This window comes from Charadrius vociferus, unplaced genomic scaffold (genome assembly GCF_000708025.1).
Source record: "Charadrius vociferus isolate BGI_N301 unplaced genomic scaffold, ASM70802v2 scaffold115, whole genome shotgun sequence".
In the NCBI taxonomy this organism is placed as follows: domain Eukaryota; kingdom Metazoa; phylum Chordata; class Aves; order Charadriiformes; family Charadriidae; genus Charadrius; species Charadrius vociferus.
The window spans coordinates 4,182,509-4,200,536 of record NW_009648636.1 but is presented as its reverse complement, the minus strand read 5'-3'; the positions used below and the strand labels follow the sequence as shown (position 1 = coordinate 4,200,536).

At 36.0% G+C, this 18,028-nt stretch overlaps 1 protein-coding gene across 1 annotated transcript in view; it reads right to left on the bottom strand.

The window, feature by feature from the left end:
• LUZP2 (leucine zipper protein 2) overlaps positions 1 to 18,028 on the bottom strand; it is a 206,137-nt gene that overhangs the window by 97,749 nt on the left and 90,360 nt on the right. The window contains exons 2-5 of the mRNA XM_009886264.1: positions 15,605 to 15,722; positions 14,060 to 14,130; positions 10,916 to 10,997; positions 3,345 to 3,407 (exon numbers count right to left, since the gene is read on the bottom strand). Of these exons, the coding sequence (XP_009884566.1) occupies positions 3,345 to 3,407; positions 10,916 to 10,997; positions 14,060 to 14,130; positions 15,605 to 15,722 (334 nt within the window). The remainder of the gene's footprint in view (positions 1 to 3,344; positions 3,408 to 10,915; positions 10,998 to 14,059; positions 14,131 to 15,604; positions 15,723 to 18,028) is intronic.

Here is an 18,028-nt window from a genome sequence, read left to right as displayed (position 1 = left end):
TACTCCTTCTGCAAGATTTAATCCTTTTATTCCCACATCAATTTCAAAACATTTGTAGAAAGTACTGGAAGGTTCTGTAGTTCCATTTAGAGCATCTAGACGTTAATTCACTATTTCCCTGGAGAATAACGTAGCTTTTTTCTTTTCTTCAGTGAATCGGTTTTCCCCCCCTTTTCAATTTTATGACTTAAAAGAGATGAGTAATAAAAATCAGACTGATCTTTTTGAATAATTGCAGTTGAATAATAGTTAAATCCTATGTAATTTGGACACATAGAAGAGGAAGAAGAACATGGGCTAGAGTAGACAACACAACACCAAATGCTTCAGGAAAATAAAAATTTGTTTTATTTGCCTGGTGTGTTCTCCTTCTCATCTACACCATTATCTCCAATTTAATCATTGCCCTACCTCTGAGGTTAATTACCATTATTCAATATATTTGGGTTTGTTTTCTTTTTCTTTTTGAGCAGCCCCAATCACAGATACCCCAAATAACATTTATACAGAACTCCAGAAACTGTCTACTCAGTGACTTACAAAACCCCTATCCCTAAAAACTCAGACAAAATCACAACCGGGTGTGGGGCAGGACAGTGGAGGTACATATGAAAAGTACTCCTCAAACATTTACGATCTTATAAATCTCAGCTGCTCAGTATATAGTTTTCCCCTGTGCATTTATCTATTGTCCAAAGGTTTGCCAAGATATTAAAGAGAAATCATAATCTTTTTCATTCTTCATACAACGTGGAGACCCCAAGCAGACTGAAGCTTCATTTAGCGCCAGGCATTTGCAACATGAAAAAGATGCTGACAGAAAGAAGCTACGCAGTAAATGACTGCAGCCAGCCCTGCAGCACCCAAGAAGAAATATTATTCCATTTTTTCTCAAGGGTTTCCTTGGGCTGAGTTCAAGAGGAACTCTTGGGAGACTCTTTGCAACAGCTAGATGCAATAACAGCTACTACTGCGGCAGGAGAGCAAAAGATGCATAAACGCAGCACGCAGATATTCAATCTCATGAAAGAGTACTTTGTATAAATAAGGCAAATAGTAACAAATTCTGAAAGGAGCAGTCAAACGACCAAAACACATACAAACTGCCTAGAAGCTGTTAAAAAATACTGTATTAGAATCCCTCAAAACCTTGACTGACTCTACAAAGCTAAGAAGGCTACACAGGGAACAACTCAGAATGTACAAAAACTTGCTTAAGGAAGGAGAACAGGAATGGACATTTAAAAAAACCCCAAAAACTAAAGTTAAACTTAAACTCTGAAGTAAGAGGGACTTTGACAGTGTAAGAAGTTGAGGAGGTAGCTGATATCAAAAGAGGATTTAGAGAAATTAACAGACGGCAGGTTCATAAACCTACACTCCAGAGAATATGCAGGGATACATCTTCCAACATTCCAAACCCAGAGACCGCAGATGCTGTGGGAAGCGAGGCAGGCTCACGTGCTCTGCCCTAATAGTGTTTGCTATCGATACTGTCAGAGGGGAAACACTGAGACTGATGGACCATTGAGCATTTCTTACGTTCTTGTAATTCCCAAGATGGGAGGAGTCACACTACTGTGCTACACCCAGGGTGCCATCCACCACATCACAGTGACTCCTGGGGCTTGCCACGAGCCTCAATTTAGTTGTGATGTACCTTCACTGATCTCAGGTACCCCAGAATTCCAGAATTTCACCTGACTCGCCTTTTATTTATTTTTATTTTTTTTTCCCTAAGAGGAAGAGAGAAACACAGATGTAAAATGTGTGCAAACTGGTACATCTGTGGGTATCCCAGTCATCGTATCTATGTTTTGAACTGAAGGAATGTTGATTATTCTTCATTGCCCATTCACGTTAGGTAGTGATAGAGATGTTTAGTCATTCTGCAGACTGACACACAATTGGAAACATAAAATTGTAGGCATGCAAATTAGATGTTTCTCTGAAAGGCCCTGTGAGAGGCCTAAAATGCTTGCAACATTGGTACATCCAGTTTACCCAGTCAGCCTTTGCAACTTCAGGCAGGAGGGTATCAGGAAATAAAATGTTGCTGAGTCGCTCCATCTTTAAATTGAGAAACAAATACTTTTGGTGCCAAAAAGAAAAATTCCTTTCAAAGCAGATTTTCTAAAATGTACTATAAATACACTGAATATTACAGAAGTCCTACTGATCTACCTAAGAAAATCATTAACAGTCAGACGGTTTCAATGTTGACTAATGAAGTATTTATTTGTGTGCAACAAAGGACAGGATTTTTTATGGCTGGTCAATAGGATTGGACTGATGTAATTTATTAGAATTAACAGGCTCAATCGCAAAGCATCCAATGATCACAGGTGGGAAAAGAAAGCAAGACGGTTGTGACTGTACAAGATAACAACTGAGAATGTGGCTCAAATAACATGAGCAACTGAAATAGACAATATTTTCTGTGCGAGTTAAACAGTAACATGCACTTTTTTCAGATTGACCGTATAGATACACTCTTATAGACCAAAGACATCAGAGATCACTATTTAAATAAGTGCTTTAAGGAGATCAAGTTTTCATACACATCAAACTCAGAATCATTTAGAAGAGCAAAACATAAGAATTGAGCAGAGCAGATAAAGACAAGAAGCCTGGATGGTAAAAGGAGCAAGAGATCATCCAAATAAAGTATTTTCAAGTGGGAAGTTCTTTGCAAAGTGAAGTAGTGGAAAAAGCAAACTATATTCTGATTTAGACAAATTGTTTGAGGAGAAAAAGAGAAGTAGGAAACAAATATGATGCTGCTGAAATGTTTCAAGTTTCTATTCCAAGATCAAATTTCAAAATAAATTCTATTTAATACTAACATGTTTTATGTGGGATTTTTTTTATGTGGGATTTGGGGGTCAATTTGGGATTAATATTCATGGCATATAAAGCTCAAGAAAACAGTTTAGGAAAGTTTTTTTTATTTTATTAAGAATCTCAATCCAAGATTCTATTTTCTTCCTCCTCTTGCTGTTTATTTTTAAAGCAGGTAGTAACACTGTGGATAAAGCTTCACTGTGTGTCAGTAGTCTATAGAACTGAATTAAGTATTCCTTTCTGAAAAAACACAACTCATAAGCACAATAAAAGTCACAGAGGTGTACTATGGACCTATGCACCAGTGGCGTCAACAGTGGTTTTCAATAAACTACTATTTTTAAGTGCACACCATCATTTTTGTTTGCTTTTGTGGTTACAGTATTTCACTGGAGCTTCATCATTCTATGACAACACCACGTGTTTTAAATATGAAGCCCAACCATAACCTCACTCAGTGTTAACTCTGAATGGAGATGACAATCAAATATTCCTCTTACCTCATTTTGCAGGTCACGGATCATTTTGCTCTTCCTTTCCATTTCAGTCTTCAAAAAGTTAATCTACAAGTTTAAAAAAAAATGTTGGGTGTGAGCTGTTGAAATGTACATAAACATCAGTTTAACCATTAATTATTTTTTTTTTACTCTACTCACAGCTTTGAATGAAAAAAAAAAAAATACAAAAAACCAAACACCACCAAAACACTTCTGCTTATATCACTGTATAGGCCACAGTTAGTCATTTGCTAAATCTACAAACATTTAGCATGATATTTACTAGAAAACTTGTAATCAAGAGAAGAAAACTGCTGTGCATAAATTGGCTTACTTTACTTTTGCACTGTAGATATAGTGTTTATTTTTCACAATGAAGTCCCACGTGATCTTCAGAGAAATAAGGACTTTTACAACAATGTTAACTGATTTTACAATCTAAAACATTTTTAACCCTCTAATAACACTGTGTCTATCATAGCAGGTTTGTAACACAATTATTTGATTTGATTGCTACAGGAGTGGTCCTAATGAGACAAACCCCTTGATTCTGACCAGGCTCACCTGTGGAGTAAAGAATATTATATGTGAAATCATTCAAATCTGGTCTTTAGTTTCTATTTAATTCAATGACTTGCCTTGGAAAGTAGATACTCCATTCTTAGTTTTAAGATCAAATTTAATCAAACTCAGTTTTAAAAGACTGCTTTTACAAATCAACCTAAGTTTCTTTCACAATTGAGCTTTCCTCCTGGCTTATGGAATATAATGGGAGAAAGGAGGAGGTAATTATAACAACTAGGATTAAAAGAGCACATTCCTTTCATTTTGGAGGAAGATGGCTCTTGGACACCTTAATCCCTATATATACATCCAATGCCCCATGCCACATTCTCTCCCCAGTTGATAGAAAAGCCTACCTATGTTTCATGAGAAAGTATACTTCATCTGACATTGCAGCAGACTTGTTAAGAAAAATAAAACCTCTGTAAGAAAACAGATTTAGATTATAGAGACATTGACCTAAAGATTAACGGTTTGGACGTCATGCAGATAAAAAATGATAGCGAATCTGCATGATGACAGCTGTTCTTAGAATCCTGTCCCCACTCAGACAGGATTCTGACAGACAGATGTCAGTAATTTAAAAACCATCATTGGACTTGACATCACTGTCATCTGTATCAAAAGAGAAGTCAGAGAACACTATCATCACTTAAGAGATAAAAGTAGGTATGGGGTCCACGAGATTGACCTGTATAAATGTTACTTCTTTTGCAAACTATTCCAAAATTTTATCTAAGTGGTTTGGTTGTAGAAATACTTACTAGACATCCAGTTACCACTGAGGGTGATGTTTTAATAGCAGACGAATATATTCAGCACTTGCCTAGCAATCATGTCCACAAATACTGACATTTAGTCCATGTATATTGTATAATAAATATGAAGATTTTGCACAAAATAAATAAAGGTCACGATCAAAATACGAGATCAGGATTAATGAGGGGGAAAAAAAGTAAAATAACTATTCACATGGTGGGTTGTGTTTTTTCAGCTGTTCAAAAGATTTGCCAGCTACCGTTAAATACTGATAAAAATAATATACCGACCTCCGTTAAAGTGTTCCCTTTCTTAGTCCTAACTCTCAAGAGAATATTAATATTCCTTCAAAGCCCTTCACTTCTACATCTGAATATATACGAAATAATTAAAGAGATATGATACAAAAATTGCTGTCTGTGTATTCTTTATACATAGCCCGTATGTATCTGTGTGGATCTTCTAATGGAGAGATATTTAGGACACCACAGTACTGTTAATTTAACCAGCAATCTATGTTAGTTAAACCAGTAATTTTTTTTAATTACTATTCACATACATATGTATCTGATACCAGTGACATGGACATCTTAAATAGTGCAAACTTACTGGTTTAGCTTATCTGAATAATTAAAAAAAATTAAGTCCCTTTCTTTTTTAAAAATACTACCAGTATTAATTAAAAAGTCATTCATTTTTGCTTTCATAGTATAAAAGCATTTTTAAAGCACTTCTTCTAAATCTCCAGCGTCTGAAGAGCAACTTATTCATAAAGTACAGCTCTAGAGAGCTACACAGGAGGGATTTGTATGGCCTGGCTACTGGAGCTAATATAGAGATAACCATTTAAGTGCATCTATGTCTATAATTTCATGCTTTGAGGCAGATCAGTCTGGATAAGACCATTTGTACGATGCTTTTAGTCAGTCCCAATGACAAGGCATAATATCAGAAGAGATGTGAAAATTCAACTTTCAGTCACCAAATCATGATAGTATAATAAACAAGAATGAACATTTATACCCAACTCTAAATTAAAAGGCACAGAAACTGAAAAATTGAAACTAAGAAACTTTCTACATCTCTTCTTCCTTTCTACCTGCTCTTTGTTCTTGTTTGACATTCACCTCTCTCCAAATGTTGGCTGCCTTTAATTACTACCTAGCTGTAATTATGAAAATACATAATGAAAATATATTGCTGTTCTAAGGCTGAACTTTGCAATATTAAGCAAGGACACTGCTTCTGTCTCCTGGAGACAGACATCCAAGGTACTCAGAGCTTTGTGTGTTTCAGAGCTCATTACGTTTATTAAAGGCAACAGCTTCCATCCAGTGGCCTTTACTCACCGCAGTTTGTGACCTTGAAATGTTCAAATTAAATTTTCCACATCGAAATACAGAATGCTTTAGCAGATGGCAGTGATCTAATTCTAGGAGGCAGACAATAGGTAGTTATTCACTACAGACAAAGGATGGGAGAATACCAATACAGCATCATTACCTCACAGTCAAGGCTCAGCTGTACGCTTATTTACTTACCTCTAGACTTTTTGTATCTTGCTCAGGACTAAAACATGAGCAATTAAAATGGGGTTGGAATACATTCATTAACACCTAACTATCTTGGCAACATCTGGAAACCCTAACCTACTCAATAGTAATTTTCATGGTCTAATTTTCAAGTTACAGTGTAGGAATTGTCTCCAAAAGCCAGAAAGAACGGGTTAAGCTATTGCCTAAATCATAGGAAATAGTCTTTACTTTGGGAAAAAGTGCTCTACAAAGTGATAAATACTTCTAAAAGCAAAGTTAAATGTATTTTTACGCAGTAGGATTTCTTAGATGAACATAATTTTTAAGCTGTTAAGTTATATTTTAATTAATAAAGCAGATTTTTGTCAAAGACATTTAGGACTTCAGGACCTGTCATAAGGGCTGTTAATAAACAAAATATTTTTGAAGTGAAATTAACATCTGATCTTCTTACTAAAAATACAGCAGGCATGAGTTTGTGACGGTTCTTAAGATTCTTGTTTGGTGGTGGATCTCTGAATTAAATTGCCCATATTCTGTTAGTCTTTTATGACTAAGAAAAACCCTACTGACTTCAAAATAACCATATTGTTTATGTTTATTTTTACAAGTCATGCATAATGTGTTACTTAATTCTCATTTTTCATAGTGAAGACAGAGCAACTGGGAAAAAGGAATTTACACAGACATATTTTCTCCTTTGTTTTGACAGACGGTACTATAATTGTATTGTCAAACAATTCCATCATCATGTCTTTTTAAAAATTGTTAGTATGATATAAAATACCAACAGGAACAAAATGTGAAATGCAGACTAAGCTTATTCTACTTAGGCAAACTATTTTTGAGTATTACCCTCTTACCTTCTTCACTTTGTCCCTCATCCAGAGCTATCCAGCTCATTTTATACATTTTAATTGCAGTTAATGGGAAAGAACTTTGCAAGGTCACTTCCTAAAAACATAACTATTTCTTACGATACAAACAGTTAGCGCGAAGAACAGTAAAGTGAAGAGCCCTTCTCCGAAAAGCTCTAGGAGCCTGTTAACCTAATGCAGAGATACAGAATTACTACTTAGCCTATTTATTCAAATTCAAAGGAGAAAAAAACCCATACTTTCAAGTTACATGTGTCATTTGCCCTCTGCCTCTTTGTTAACAGAAGTGAAAATTAGTCCATGGTCCCTAACCTTGTTTCTGGAAGAAGTGGTTCCACTTGACATTTAGAGATACAGCTTCACATTATTCATTGATTTCTTTCATTGCATAACGACCTATTCTAAATTGCTTAGGTATTTGATATTAAATGCAGACCAAAAAGTTCTGTCAACTTTCACCAATTGTTAAAGAGGACTGTAAGTTATTTGGAATGATGTCTTACACATTTTAGATAAATGTTGTATAACTTAACCCACTGTGATGCTTCTGACTAACAAGCTTGCTTTATTTAGGAAAGGCTTTTTGATATGCAAATAATCCATAGTTCTAGTGTGAGGTAGTCTGTAGAGAAGCTCCCTCACAACTCAAGGCTTTCTGGAAGACTGTTTGTCCTTGAACTTTGCACTACCCTAAAATTTAAACCTTCCTTATCATAACTAGTATTCCTCTGCATGTTTTACGGTCCCTGATAGAGCAGCTGAAACAAGACACATAAATTTATCCAAGGTCTGCCATATATTTTCTAGAAAAGATCTGTCCCAAGATGGACTGCTACTGTTCTTGATATGTTAGTGCTACAGGTGCAGAAGACAAAGGACCCAGAAAGTTAGTGCTCATTCCTTAAGGTCCCCCAGGTCAGTCCTCAGTGCTATTCGCACTGTAAAGGACAGGAATGTCTTTACACCTCCTTTTTGTTTCCTCAAGCCCGAGTTGCTGCTTCCACCCTCCGAAGGTTGTTACTACCTAGCAGCAGCTCCACTGGCCCTCCAACACTTCAGCAGATCCTCAGAATGGCTACTTTTTAGCTGGCGACCCACCATTCTTGGCTTCTCTGATCTTAAAGGGACAAAAAAAATGGATAAGCATCCTCAATAACATTGATAAGACTGTTTCTGATCACTCGTTTGCGCAACTGGTAGTGAAGAGTCTTGCCATACGTTGCAGAAGACTTGGATGCAAAGTGTAACGTATTGCTGCGGCAAGTCCTTTGTTCTTTCAGTTTGGTCAGAGTCCTTGAATACTTTCCAGATTATTTTTCATCTAGTTTGACTTAATTCTTGTAAATTCTTACTTACGCTTTTGTATTTACCTAATAAAGAACACCTTCAGGCAGGTGTTCCCTGTTGAATATATACAGCCAATTAACATACAGTAAGCATTGTACGATGCCCCCTTTGCAAGTGCAGAAAAGAAATATGTATTTCCAGCCCCCCTGCAGTGTTTTATTCATGTGGCTTTGAGAAATGTAATTCTATTCTTATTTACTCTGATGATAATCAAGATTTACTTCACCAAATCCTGTAGAATAAAGTGTGCTTAAATTGTATTAGAAATAAGACTTACAATTCATTATATTAGAATTAAATTCAAGCTCCCATCCTCCAGCTAGGCTTGCCTCAAAGTACCTAGACCTTCTTTCATAGCATTTCATATTGCTTTCAGAAAAACGTGAAACGTGGAGAAATCAGGTGTAAAGTAACCCTGTGTGACAGCAATAATATTTATTTCCATTTCTATTGCACTTTCTGAATATTCATTCCATCTCACTGTATTGGTGAGCTTCATTATGTACCTTGTACCCTGAGGCATAAAGAAATAAATGTCACAAATCAAGGACACAGTTCTGCTTTCCTTAAAATCAGTGGCAAACTTAATATTCTATCATTGGCAAGTTTTAGAATACAGCTCAAGAACACAGTTTCTCTAACCGTCTGACAACACTCCAAGCCAAGTTCCATTATAAACTCAAACCCAGAGGTTTTTTTCCTGGTTTCTGCACTAGCTAATATTTTTGCTTACAGTTAACAGTAGGTTTTGTTTGACTTGTGCAGAACAAGTCGTGTGCCCTTCCCCAGTACTACTGCATGGACTGAATTTACACAAAGCACTTTTGCTCAAGTTTAAAAAAGCACTGTATCACAAAGACCAGCAGAGCCATTAATCCGTTTACGAGATCTGAGATGTATTTAACCCACAGCTGAATTTGTCTTGAATATAAACATCTAATACAGAGATTAAATAACAAAATATGTTTTCCACCTTTAATTTGTAGGACAAGAATTCATCGTGCTTATAAAGCGAGTGGGAATGTGTCCATACACCTGAAAAAAAGGGAACTTTTGACCAGCATGTTCTGAGTACTTAGCAGAGACAACTAGGTTCTCATTTGCTTATTTCAGGACTATATATCTCACCATCTTAAAACAAGTGCAGGCATTTGTTTGCGTTTTTTTTTTTTCTGCGTATATGCTGCCCTGGCTATTGAGAAAGATCCAAAAAAAAAAAAAAGTTATTCTTTTCAATTCAGTACAGCGTTCAGTTTACTTTTCTCCCCTCAAGAACAAAAAAATGATTTTTGTTCTGTAGAAAAAATGACCAGTACCAAAAATCTACTAAATATATGTTGTAGGGGACACAAGAATAGGTAAAACAGTATCTTTAACCTTCAGGCTCCTGAGCAACAAAGGGGAAAGAAGTGTTTTCAAAAAATCACATTAATTGAAGGAAACCTGCAAAAGTAACACTTTAGTTCAAAATCTACATTTTTTCTAACTAGAAGGCAGCATGTAAAACATATATTCTCACTTCTTGTTCACTGAGGGCATAAAGCCACATACGAATCACATTCATACAAAAGAAGGCATTTGTAAATATTTGCTAAATTTAATAATTATTTTTAAACCTCTCTCTTGGAGGAACCTTTGTTTTGCGAGCCTGGAAGGCAGTCAAAACTTACTAAATAAACCAGTAGTTATCCAATATGAAACTAAAAATAGATCTATAAACCCTTACAGCAGCTCGTTTTGAAGTCCAGAGTTAGATTCACAGAACACTTGAGGTTTGAAGGGACGTCTGGAGATTATCTAGTCAATGTACGCTCAGTGGTACTCATGTTACAGGAGTGTTACTGACCAACAGACAAAAAATTTCCTTTTCACATCTTAGAATTAAACAGAAAACATGAGTCTACTTTTTCTTTTTCCTGCAGTACCAAAGCGTGGCTATTTATGCCCCACAACATTAAAGTGCTACAACACAAAATCCAACCAAGTGTACAATAATTTCAGAAATAGAATTTCATTGATGCATGAAATCTTAATGGGACTTAATACCTTCCTATAGTGATAATTTGATCTACTATGATCAAAATCAGACACTTTACTATATATTTTGTTGCTGAAAATCAGTACTGATTGCAAAAAAGTCAATGCATGTATGACAGTGTACATAGGTATAGATGAGACATGAGGGTCCATAGAGATAACTTCATCAGGGGAAGGACTTAGACCTAACTCTCCAGGACCAAATCTCCAAAAGTGTATACACACACCTAAATTCCGCAGAAATTACTGAAGACAAGGATCTTAGTGCCTTTGAACATATAAACTTTTTTCAGCTCCTTTCTTCTGAAGCTTGTAGAGTACTAACATACTTGAAATCCAAGTTTTTTACATGCAAAGTTATTTGAGCTGATGACAAATTCTCAAGGCAGAAGGATTAAAAAAAAGACAGAAGAAACAAACAAAAATAATGAAAGAGGGACAGGGAATCACTCACCGTGGCCTGCTGCTTTTCTGCTTTCTCAGCTGCCTCATTAAGCTGCTTTTGAAAGGCCTCCTGGAGAGATTTCATTTCTTCCCTAGTTTATAGAAAAGACAGAACATAAACTTCATCACAAGTGTCCATTAAGAAATAATTCTTCAGATTCAAGAAAAGGCACCTTTAATTATTTAGAGTAACAGACAGATGTACTATGTTTATGAGTCTTGCTAATAAAATCATAATGACCGCATGAACTACAGTGCGAACGCAAGACAAAAATTATCTGTGATGGAAACTGGCCACCTTTTACATCTACTGAGTAGCCTGCTGTGCAAAACATCTGCCAGGGTATAATTTCTAGCACAAACGATTGGCACCAAAAAAGCAACAAAAGCGGGCTACTGAAAACACACCACAATGGAACCATACTACTATCAAGAAGATCTATAGTTTATACCTGCTTTAAAATAAATAAATAAATAATGCTCTGATAAAATTCAACTTTCAACTCGCTCTTTCTAGAGACAAGCAACACAAAACTCAGAAGATGATTCTGGCAAACAAGAAAAAAAACCCAAGAGGATAATTGCTTGGGTTTGGCTTTACTTGAATCAAAAAAACCCTTTGTATTACTGATGAAGTCAGAGGATTTCTCCAAATTGCGAGAATTGCAGCAGGCTGAGATCCTCTGCAGGCCACCTTTCTACCCACAGAGTATGACACACTACAGAACTGTGGCAAATTAGAAGAGTGACATATTTCAGAGCTTTTTCGGGGCTGTTGTTTGTATGGATAAACCTTCACAGAAGACCAAGACAGAACTGAGTTTATATACAGGTAATAATTTAGCCTGGTGGAAACTAAACTGGAATAGAAACCATCTAGTTCATACAAGATCAGAACTTGTGAGCTGCTAGATCATCTTGTTAGCTGATAGCTCTACTACATTTAGCAATTTTGTCACCACTAGTACAGAACAGATTTAATTGAAGTAGTGATTGCGCAGCATGAAACCAATGCACCATGAGCACAATACAGCTCTCTTATCATACAAACAGATGCCATCCTTTCAAAGTGCTGATGGTGCACACGAAGAATAGAACTTGAGGCATCAATAGGAAGTGACCAAGTTTTACTTGCAACTTAGGAAGTATTCAAAAATTCACACAAAAGGGATTTAAAAAAAAATATCTAATTTAAAGTCAACAGAACTACCTCTACTGACACAAGCTGAGATTCCAGCACTCTAAACTTTACTGTATCATCCATCATTGCAGAGAATAATCAAAGTAGCGCTCACAGACGAAACACACCTCACGTTTGCCCAAAAAAAGAAGATCATAAGATTAATATTGGGATATATTTTGAATTTTGGTTCAAATACACTATGTTCGCTTTTCTTCACTTACTCCAGAAGAAATACAGCCTGAGGCTCTCGGCAAATAAACTGTGACCCTTCCTTGGTGAAAATCTATGAGGGATTCCCCGGCACATTTTTAACACCTCCTTCTTACACTGAACTTCCACACCTCTCTGGATGTGAAATCCAGTAAGCCTGTAAACAGCTGTCAAGTACCCGCAGTAGCTGCAAGGCATTTTCTTGGAGTATATTGTGAAAGCTTTTTATATTCTGAAGGAGGATGAGTGCAGCAATCTTGCACCCATGCAGGGTCTGTCTCTGGGAAAGGCTGTTGTACAGTATACTCAATCGCTCAATCCCTTAGATGCAAAAGTCAACATGTACTTTTGGGTGGACCCTGAGAGACTTTAAGGGGTGATTTAAGGAGTAGATTGGGAAGTAGGTGTTACCAGTAGTTTTACTACAAACTTGTATTATGTAGTAAAATTTTCTCTTAGCAGACTCAATTTTCCCATCTGCAACTAAGATCTATTTACTAAACAGTCCACTAATACTTTTAACCAATTAATCTGTTTAATAAAAGCTGCGCAACAATCAAACTACTACAAAACCACATTCATGTTGAAGGATGGAGTCCATGCCAAGGGCAGCTATGACACTGAGATATATGCCTTCAGTTGCACCCAAGCCGCATAGGTGTTTAAACAGGAGATTAGCTGAAGTCTTGCCTTCATCATTTAATAGATTTGTCAGGAATACCTGAAGGGCTTTTATATATCTGATCCTTCTCTATCAAAGTAAAAATGAAAACTTCTGAGTATTGTATTATGGACCTTATTTGTTGTGTACTGAAGAACTCAAGGTCATTTTATCACAAGGCTTCTCTATAGCAATGCAATTCCAAAGATATTTTATTAAATACAGCATCAGCAATAAGATGGCCATGGGATTTAAGTATTGCATTTCTAACAATGAAATAAGACTTTATTAAGTCTTTCGATAATTCTGTTTCTAAGGAAAAAGGTGACGTATGGATGCATTCATTATACAACATTGTTTCAGCAAAAGTGATCCCTAGATTAAGTTATATTTTACTGTCATTAAAACTGTATTGGTATTGTTTACTAGTCTGCATTCCAAGAACTGAGAGAAGTAGAATGATGAGTTACTTGTGACAAAACACTAGGGGATTTGAGACTAAGGACTGGGCTGGTAACTTGCACTCCCCTCCATGGAAACTCATTGTTTCTTAAGTGCTTCGTGAATAATTTGAAGTGAACACTTCTCTCTCTCCTCCTAACTGCCTTCCTCACAGATAGCCAGTACAAGTATTCCTACATTCGCACAATGGCTAGTGATTTTGAGTGTCTACGTGCATGAATATTTAATTAAGAGGCCTGAATAAATATATATCATCATCTTTAAACTCAGAGATTGAGATACTTTAATAAATTAACTAAGCATTACCATCCACTAGTAATTTTCTAAAACTTCTGATTTTATTCTTTGTAAGAGAAAATTTCATGAATAAGCCTATCTGAGAAATTCAAAGTCCCTTTCTTAAGCAGATATGTCACTTTTAACATCTTTTCCTAGTATATGTCCAATATCAGCAAATAAATAATTTGTTTCAAAATCTTCCCAAAAAAGCACCCCCTGCCCTCAATTTTACTGCTGTGATCAGCAGACTCTGGAACACAGTAGTGTTTATACATTAAAGTAAAAGGAAAGGTGGAATTTCCCAGTCTGACAGTTATCAGCCTGGAAATGGAAAGAGAAGGGAAGAGGTGGGGTCTTACCTTTGCTTTTGGCCCAGTTCCAGAAGTTTCTGCACATCGTTTTTGGCTGACACTTCATCATTTTTCAAAGACTGATAGCAAAGGAAGAACTCTATTACCAAAGAGATCTTTAATATTATTCATCTGTGAAATGATTAATTTGGTCATCTTTCATAAAATGCTCCTGGTGAATTACGCATATTACCACTTGTGGGAAATGGAGGAACAGTCTGAATTTTCTTTTACCATAACTCAGCACAGCTAACTGTACACAGCTGTTTTTCAAATATTAAATGAGAGCTGATCAAATAAAATAAGTAGATTTAGAAACAAGCAAATGACTAAAAGCATTAGGATTGTATGACAAAGATAAGCGCGTATACGGAGAAGATAATACTACAGCTCTTTGCCTCTATCTGGCTCGGCCCAGTGTCGAGTCTAAAATACCTCGTAGTTTTACTTTGCTGAGTACTGCCTTCACCCGTTCTGTGTAAGAAATCCCATTCTCAAATATCTTTGTTACAAGGAGAAGAACATTTCTCTAAAAAGTAAGAAGAAAACCCCTACAACAATAAACACTGGTAAAGTACTCAAAAAAAACCCAACCAAACAAATAGTTCAATAGTTGATATTAATTAGAATCAGAAAAGTCTGGAATAAAAGGCAACATAACATAGTAATGTAATACAGTACAGTGCTGATACCAGTACCAGTATTCCTCTGTGAACAGATATGGGGGTGCTACTCCTTATATTTTTGCCATCTGGCTTATGTCAACATGAAGTTAAAAACACAGTGTCAGAAAAATACTGTCCTTTAAAATGGTATGAAATACAGTGACAAATCTCAACTGATAATGAGTCTCAATCTTTTTGCCAGACCAACAGGCTGTATCTGGAAAAGACAGGCGTGCTCTTAAGTGAGCATCTGGTAATTTCAGGACCTCAAATCCAGAGCAGGATTTTTAATCTACTTTTCACTCTGAGGATCTGATTTGTCTCCAGAGTTAATCTGACTATTGCCCTTTCAGGCTACCCATGATAGCTCAGAACCTCCCAAGTTAAATGCAGAGGTGTCTCAGCTCTAGCTGCAGGCTCATCTAGCACAATTTGTCAGCTGAACTTGTGAATTAATGCCCTACGGTAAATCCAGTCAGTCCGTATAGATGGCATGTCAGGTAGCTAAAGTGAGCAGCTAACCTAGGCTGAGGATATGTAACTCATCGGCAAAGATACAACCGGCAACAGTACAGGACAAACGGATGGTAACTCCACTAAGACGGCTTATTCTGTCACCTTCCCTTCCTCTTTTTTTTTTGTTCTACTATGCTCTTTTTTTTTTTTTTTTTTTTTTTCTTTTGAGTAAGTGGACAAAGGGCTCAACTCATTAGGGTTACATTTTCCATAAAAACATCGGATTTATGTTAAGGTCAACAAAACAATAATTATTCACATATTAAAAAAAAAAACAAAAAAACACCACCACCCCATATTTTTTGCAATAAATACATATCAGTACGAAAAATTCAAGGTAAATATTCCTACAGAAACTGAGACATGACCTAACCTGGAGGTTTACTTTAATTCCCTCAAGTTCTTTAGAAGTCTTCGACAGTTGACGAAGGATGTTGCTCCTTTCCTTAAAGACTTCTTTCAGTTGCCTTTCCAGTTCTTCATAGCCCTGTCTAACACAGAAAATAAAAGCATGAGATCTTCTCAAAACATTCCTCAATGTATTCAAAAACAGTCTCAGTTCATACAAATTTAATTATTTGAACATTCTTTATAGATTCCTAATTGGAGTGTGGGATGGTCCCCCTGTTCACCTGCATAATAACGTGATTTCTCCTAGAATAGATAATAGATGTTTTATATGTCAAAAGAATGTGCTGAATCCGACTACACAAATTATCAGACTGAAACGTGGCAAATGGTGTATTGTCTGTGATGAACAGGAGACAGACAGGATGTATTTAAAATGAGTGACTGTACACAGTGTGAGATTGTTCTAGTTTTAAGAGATATTCCCGGCAAGAAACCAAGCAAAACTTTGAAGGTATGAAGTTTTGTGACACCCAGTAATTTGAGGGAAGGATGATTCAGATCTATTTTAACTTTGCAAAATATATTTCATCCCACAATTTCCCCCCACTTAAACCTCCTTACAATATAAACTAGAACTGACAAATACGCTAAAAGGAATCAAACCTAATTATTAATTAACGGATAAGTCAAAATATTCAATCCCCTACTAAACAGTAATTTTTACTTGGAATGTAACTATATATTTTAGAGTTTTTATAAAACCAACAATGAAACAAATCCAATGCATATTAGTTTAGGTTGAACAACATACAGATCCAACCCTCCTGCCTCATTTCAGAAAAAAAGCAAACATTACAGTTAATTCTAAAGCAATATACTTTTTCATTTAAAATTGTTTTGAGGAAGAGTGGTCAGTGAACTGAAACATCCATTTCTTCTACAACTTAATTTTATTTTATTTTTTTTCCCCCTCTTTGCTGTACCTCTGGTTCCAAAAAAAGGGAAAAAAGAACCTCAACTCTACCACACATCAGAACTATTTTATTATCAGATCCAAGACCTTGAAGTTAAGCAGGAATCTTAATGGTCCTTTAATGGGTTTTGAATACACACTTTAGCAAAGAAACTCAATAAAACAAATTAAATATGCTACCTAATATCACTTCTATCTATTTTAGCAATAGAGAGCTCACAAAATACGATAGATTTATGAAAAAAGAAAATTCTTCTATATTAAATGATACTTTGGCTACCTAAAAGAGATGAAAGTGAATAAAACGCCTCTTTCATCAACACAAGACTTTAGGCAAAGAATCTTAACTTTATATTGAAGTTTCAGCAATAATTATATTCAGCTTTGACAGAACGTTGCAAATTAAAGAACGGAGTTCTTTGAGTTTGCATCTCTAGTGAAATACCACAAATCTCCAATTTCTGCTTGCTGCTGCAAAATAAGAACTAAGATGTTTTGGTCTGCAACACAGCACCCAACACTTCCAGTGAAGATCTTCAGCACAATTGTTTCACACTGTTTCATTTTACAGTAAAGTTCCCTTTTAGAGGAAAGTTGAAAAGGAATAGGGGAGGGACATTCTCCCCCCAATACCAAAAAATGTTAAGTTTTCCCAAGGGGGTTAAATAAAAACTATGGTCTGTCTAATGTGTTCTGTAGCCGGTAGATAAAAAGCTCAGCTGGCGGTAAAATATTCCATTCTCTTTATAAATTTTGCTTTTTCTTTCAGTTTGTGGATGAACTTTATTTCAAGAAACTGTGGTTTCAAACCATTTCGATTATGTTCATCCACCAGAGGAAAGGAAAAACTGCAGATCTCGTGGGGGAACAAGACGTACCTCTGAGAACAACCGTAAGAAGAAACGAGGTCAAGTCAGTGTAAGGAGATAATGCCAGGACGCAGCTATGCGTACCTACTAGTACCTAAACAGCACTCGCAAGTAAACTGTTTATCCTCGATATGGGTAACTAATATTATAAAATATAAATTACCTTAAATGCAGGTCACATAGTCAAACTCATCATGGGTTTACAAGAAAATCCATATGCCGAGATACTGAAGCTTTGAGAATTTAGCATTACTTACACGGAGGGCTTGGTTCAAATTTTTCTATCAAACCGAATGAAAGAACCTACTGTTATACGAATTAAATCTAGCCAGTGCTAGAATAGCTGACAAACATTAGCATTCTGGTTGTTACACGCAATGTAAATAAAATCTCCTGCAGTAAGTTTTATACAGAAACATCTATAGTTTTTTTTGTTACCACTCCAGCTCTGTGTGATTTTAATCAAGGTATACATCAGTGGAAAAGAGCTGGCTCACCTCAGCGGCAGTAACAACATTACCTGTAATCAGCCTGACAAGCTTCAGAGAATACTCCCATTTTAATTTGCTGATGAACAGAGGTCAAGGAGGAATTTCCTCCTGCT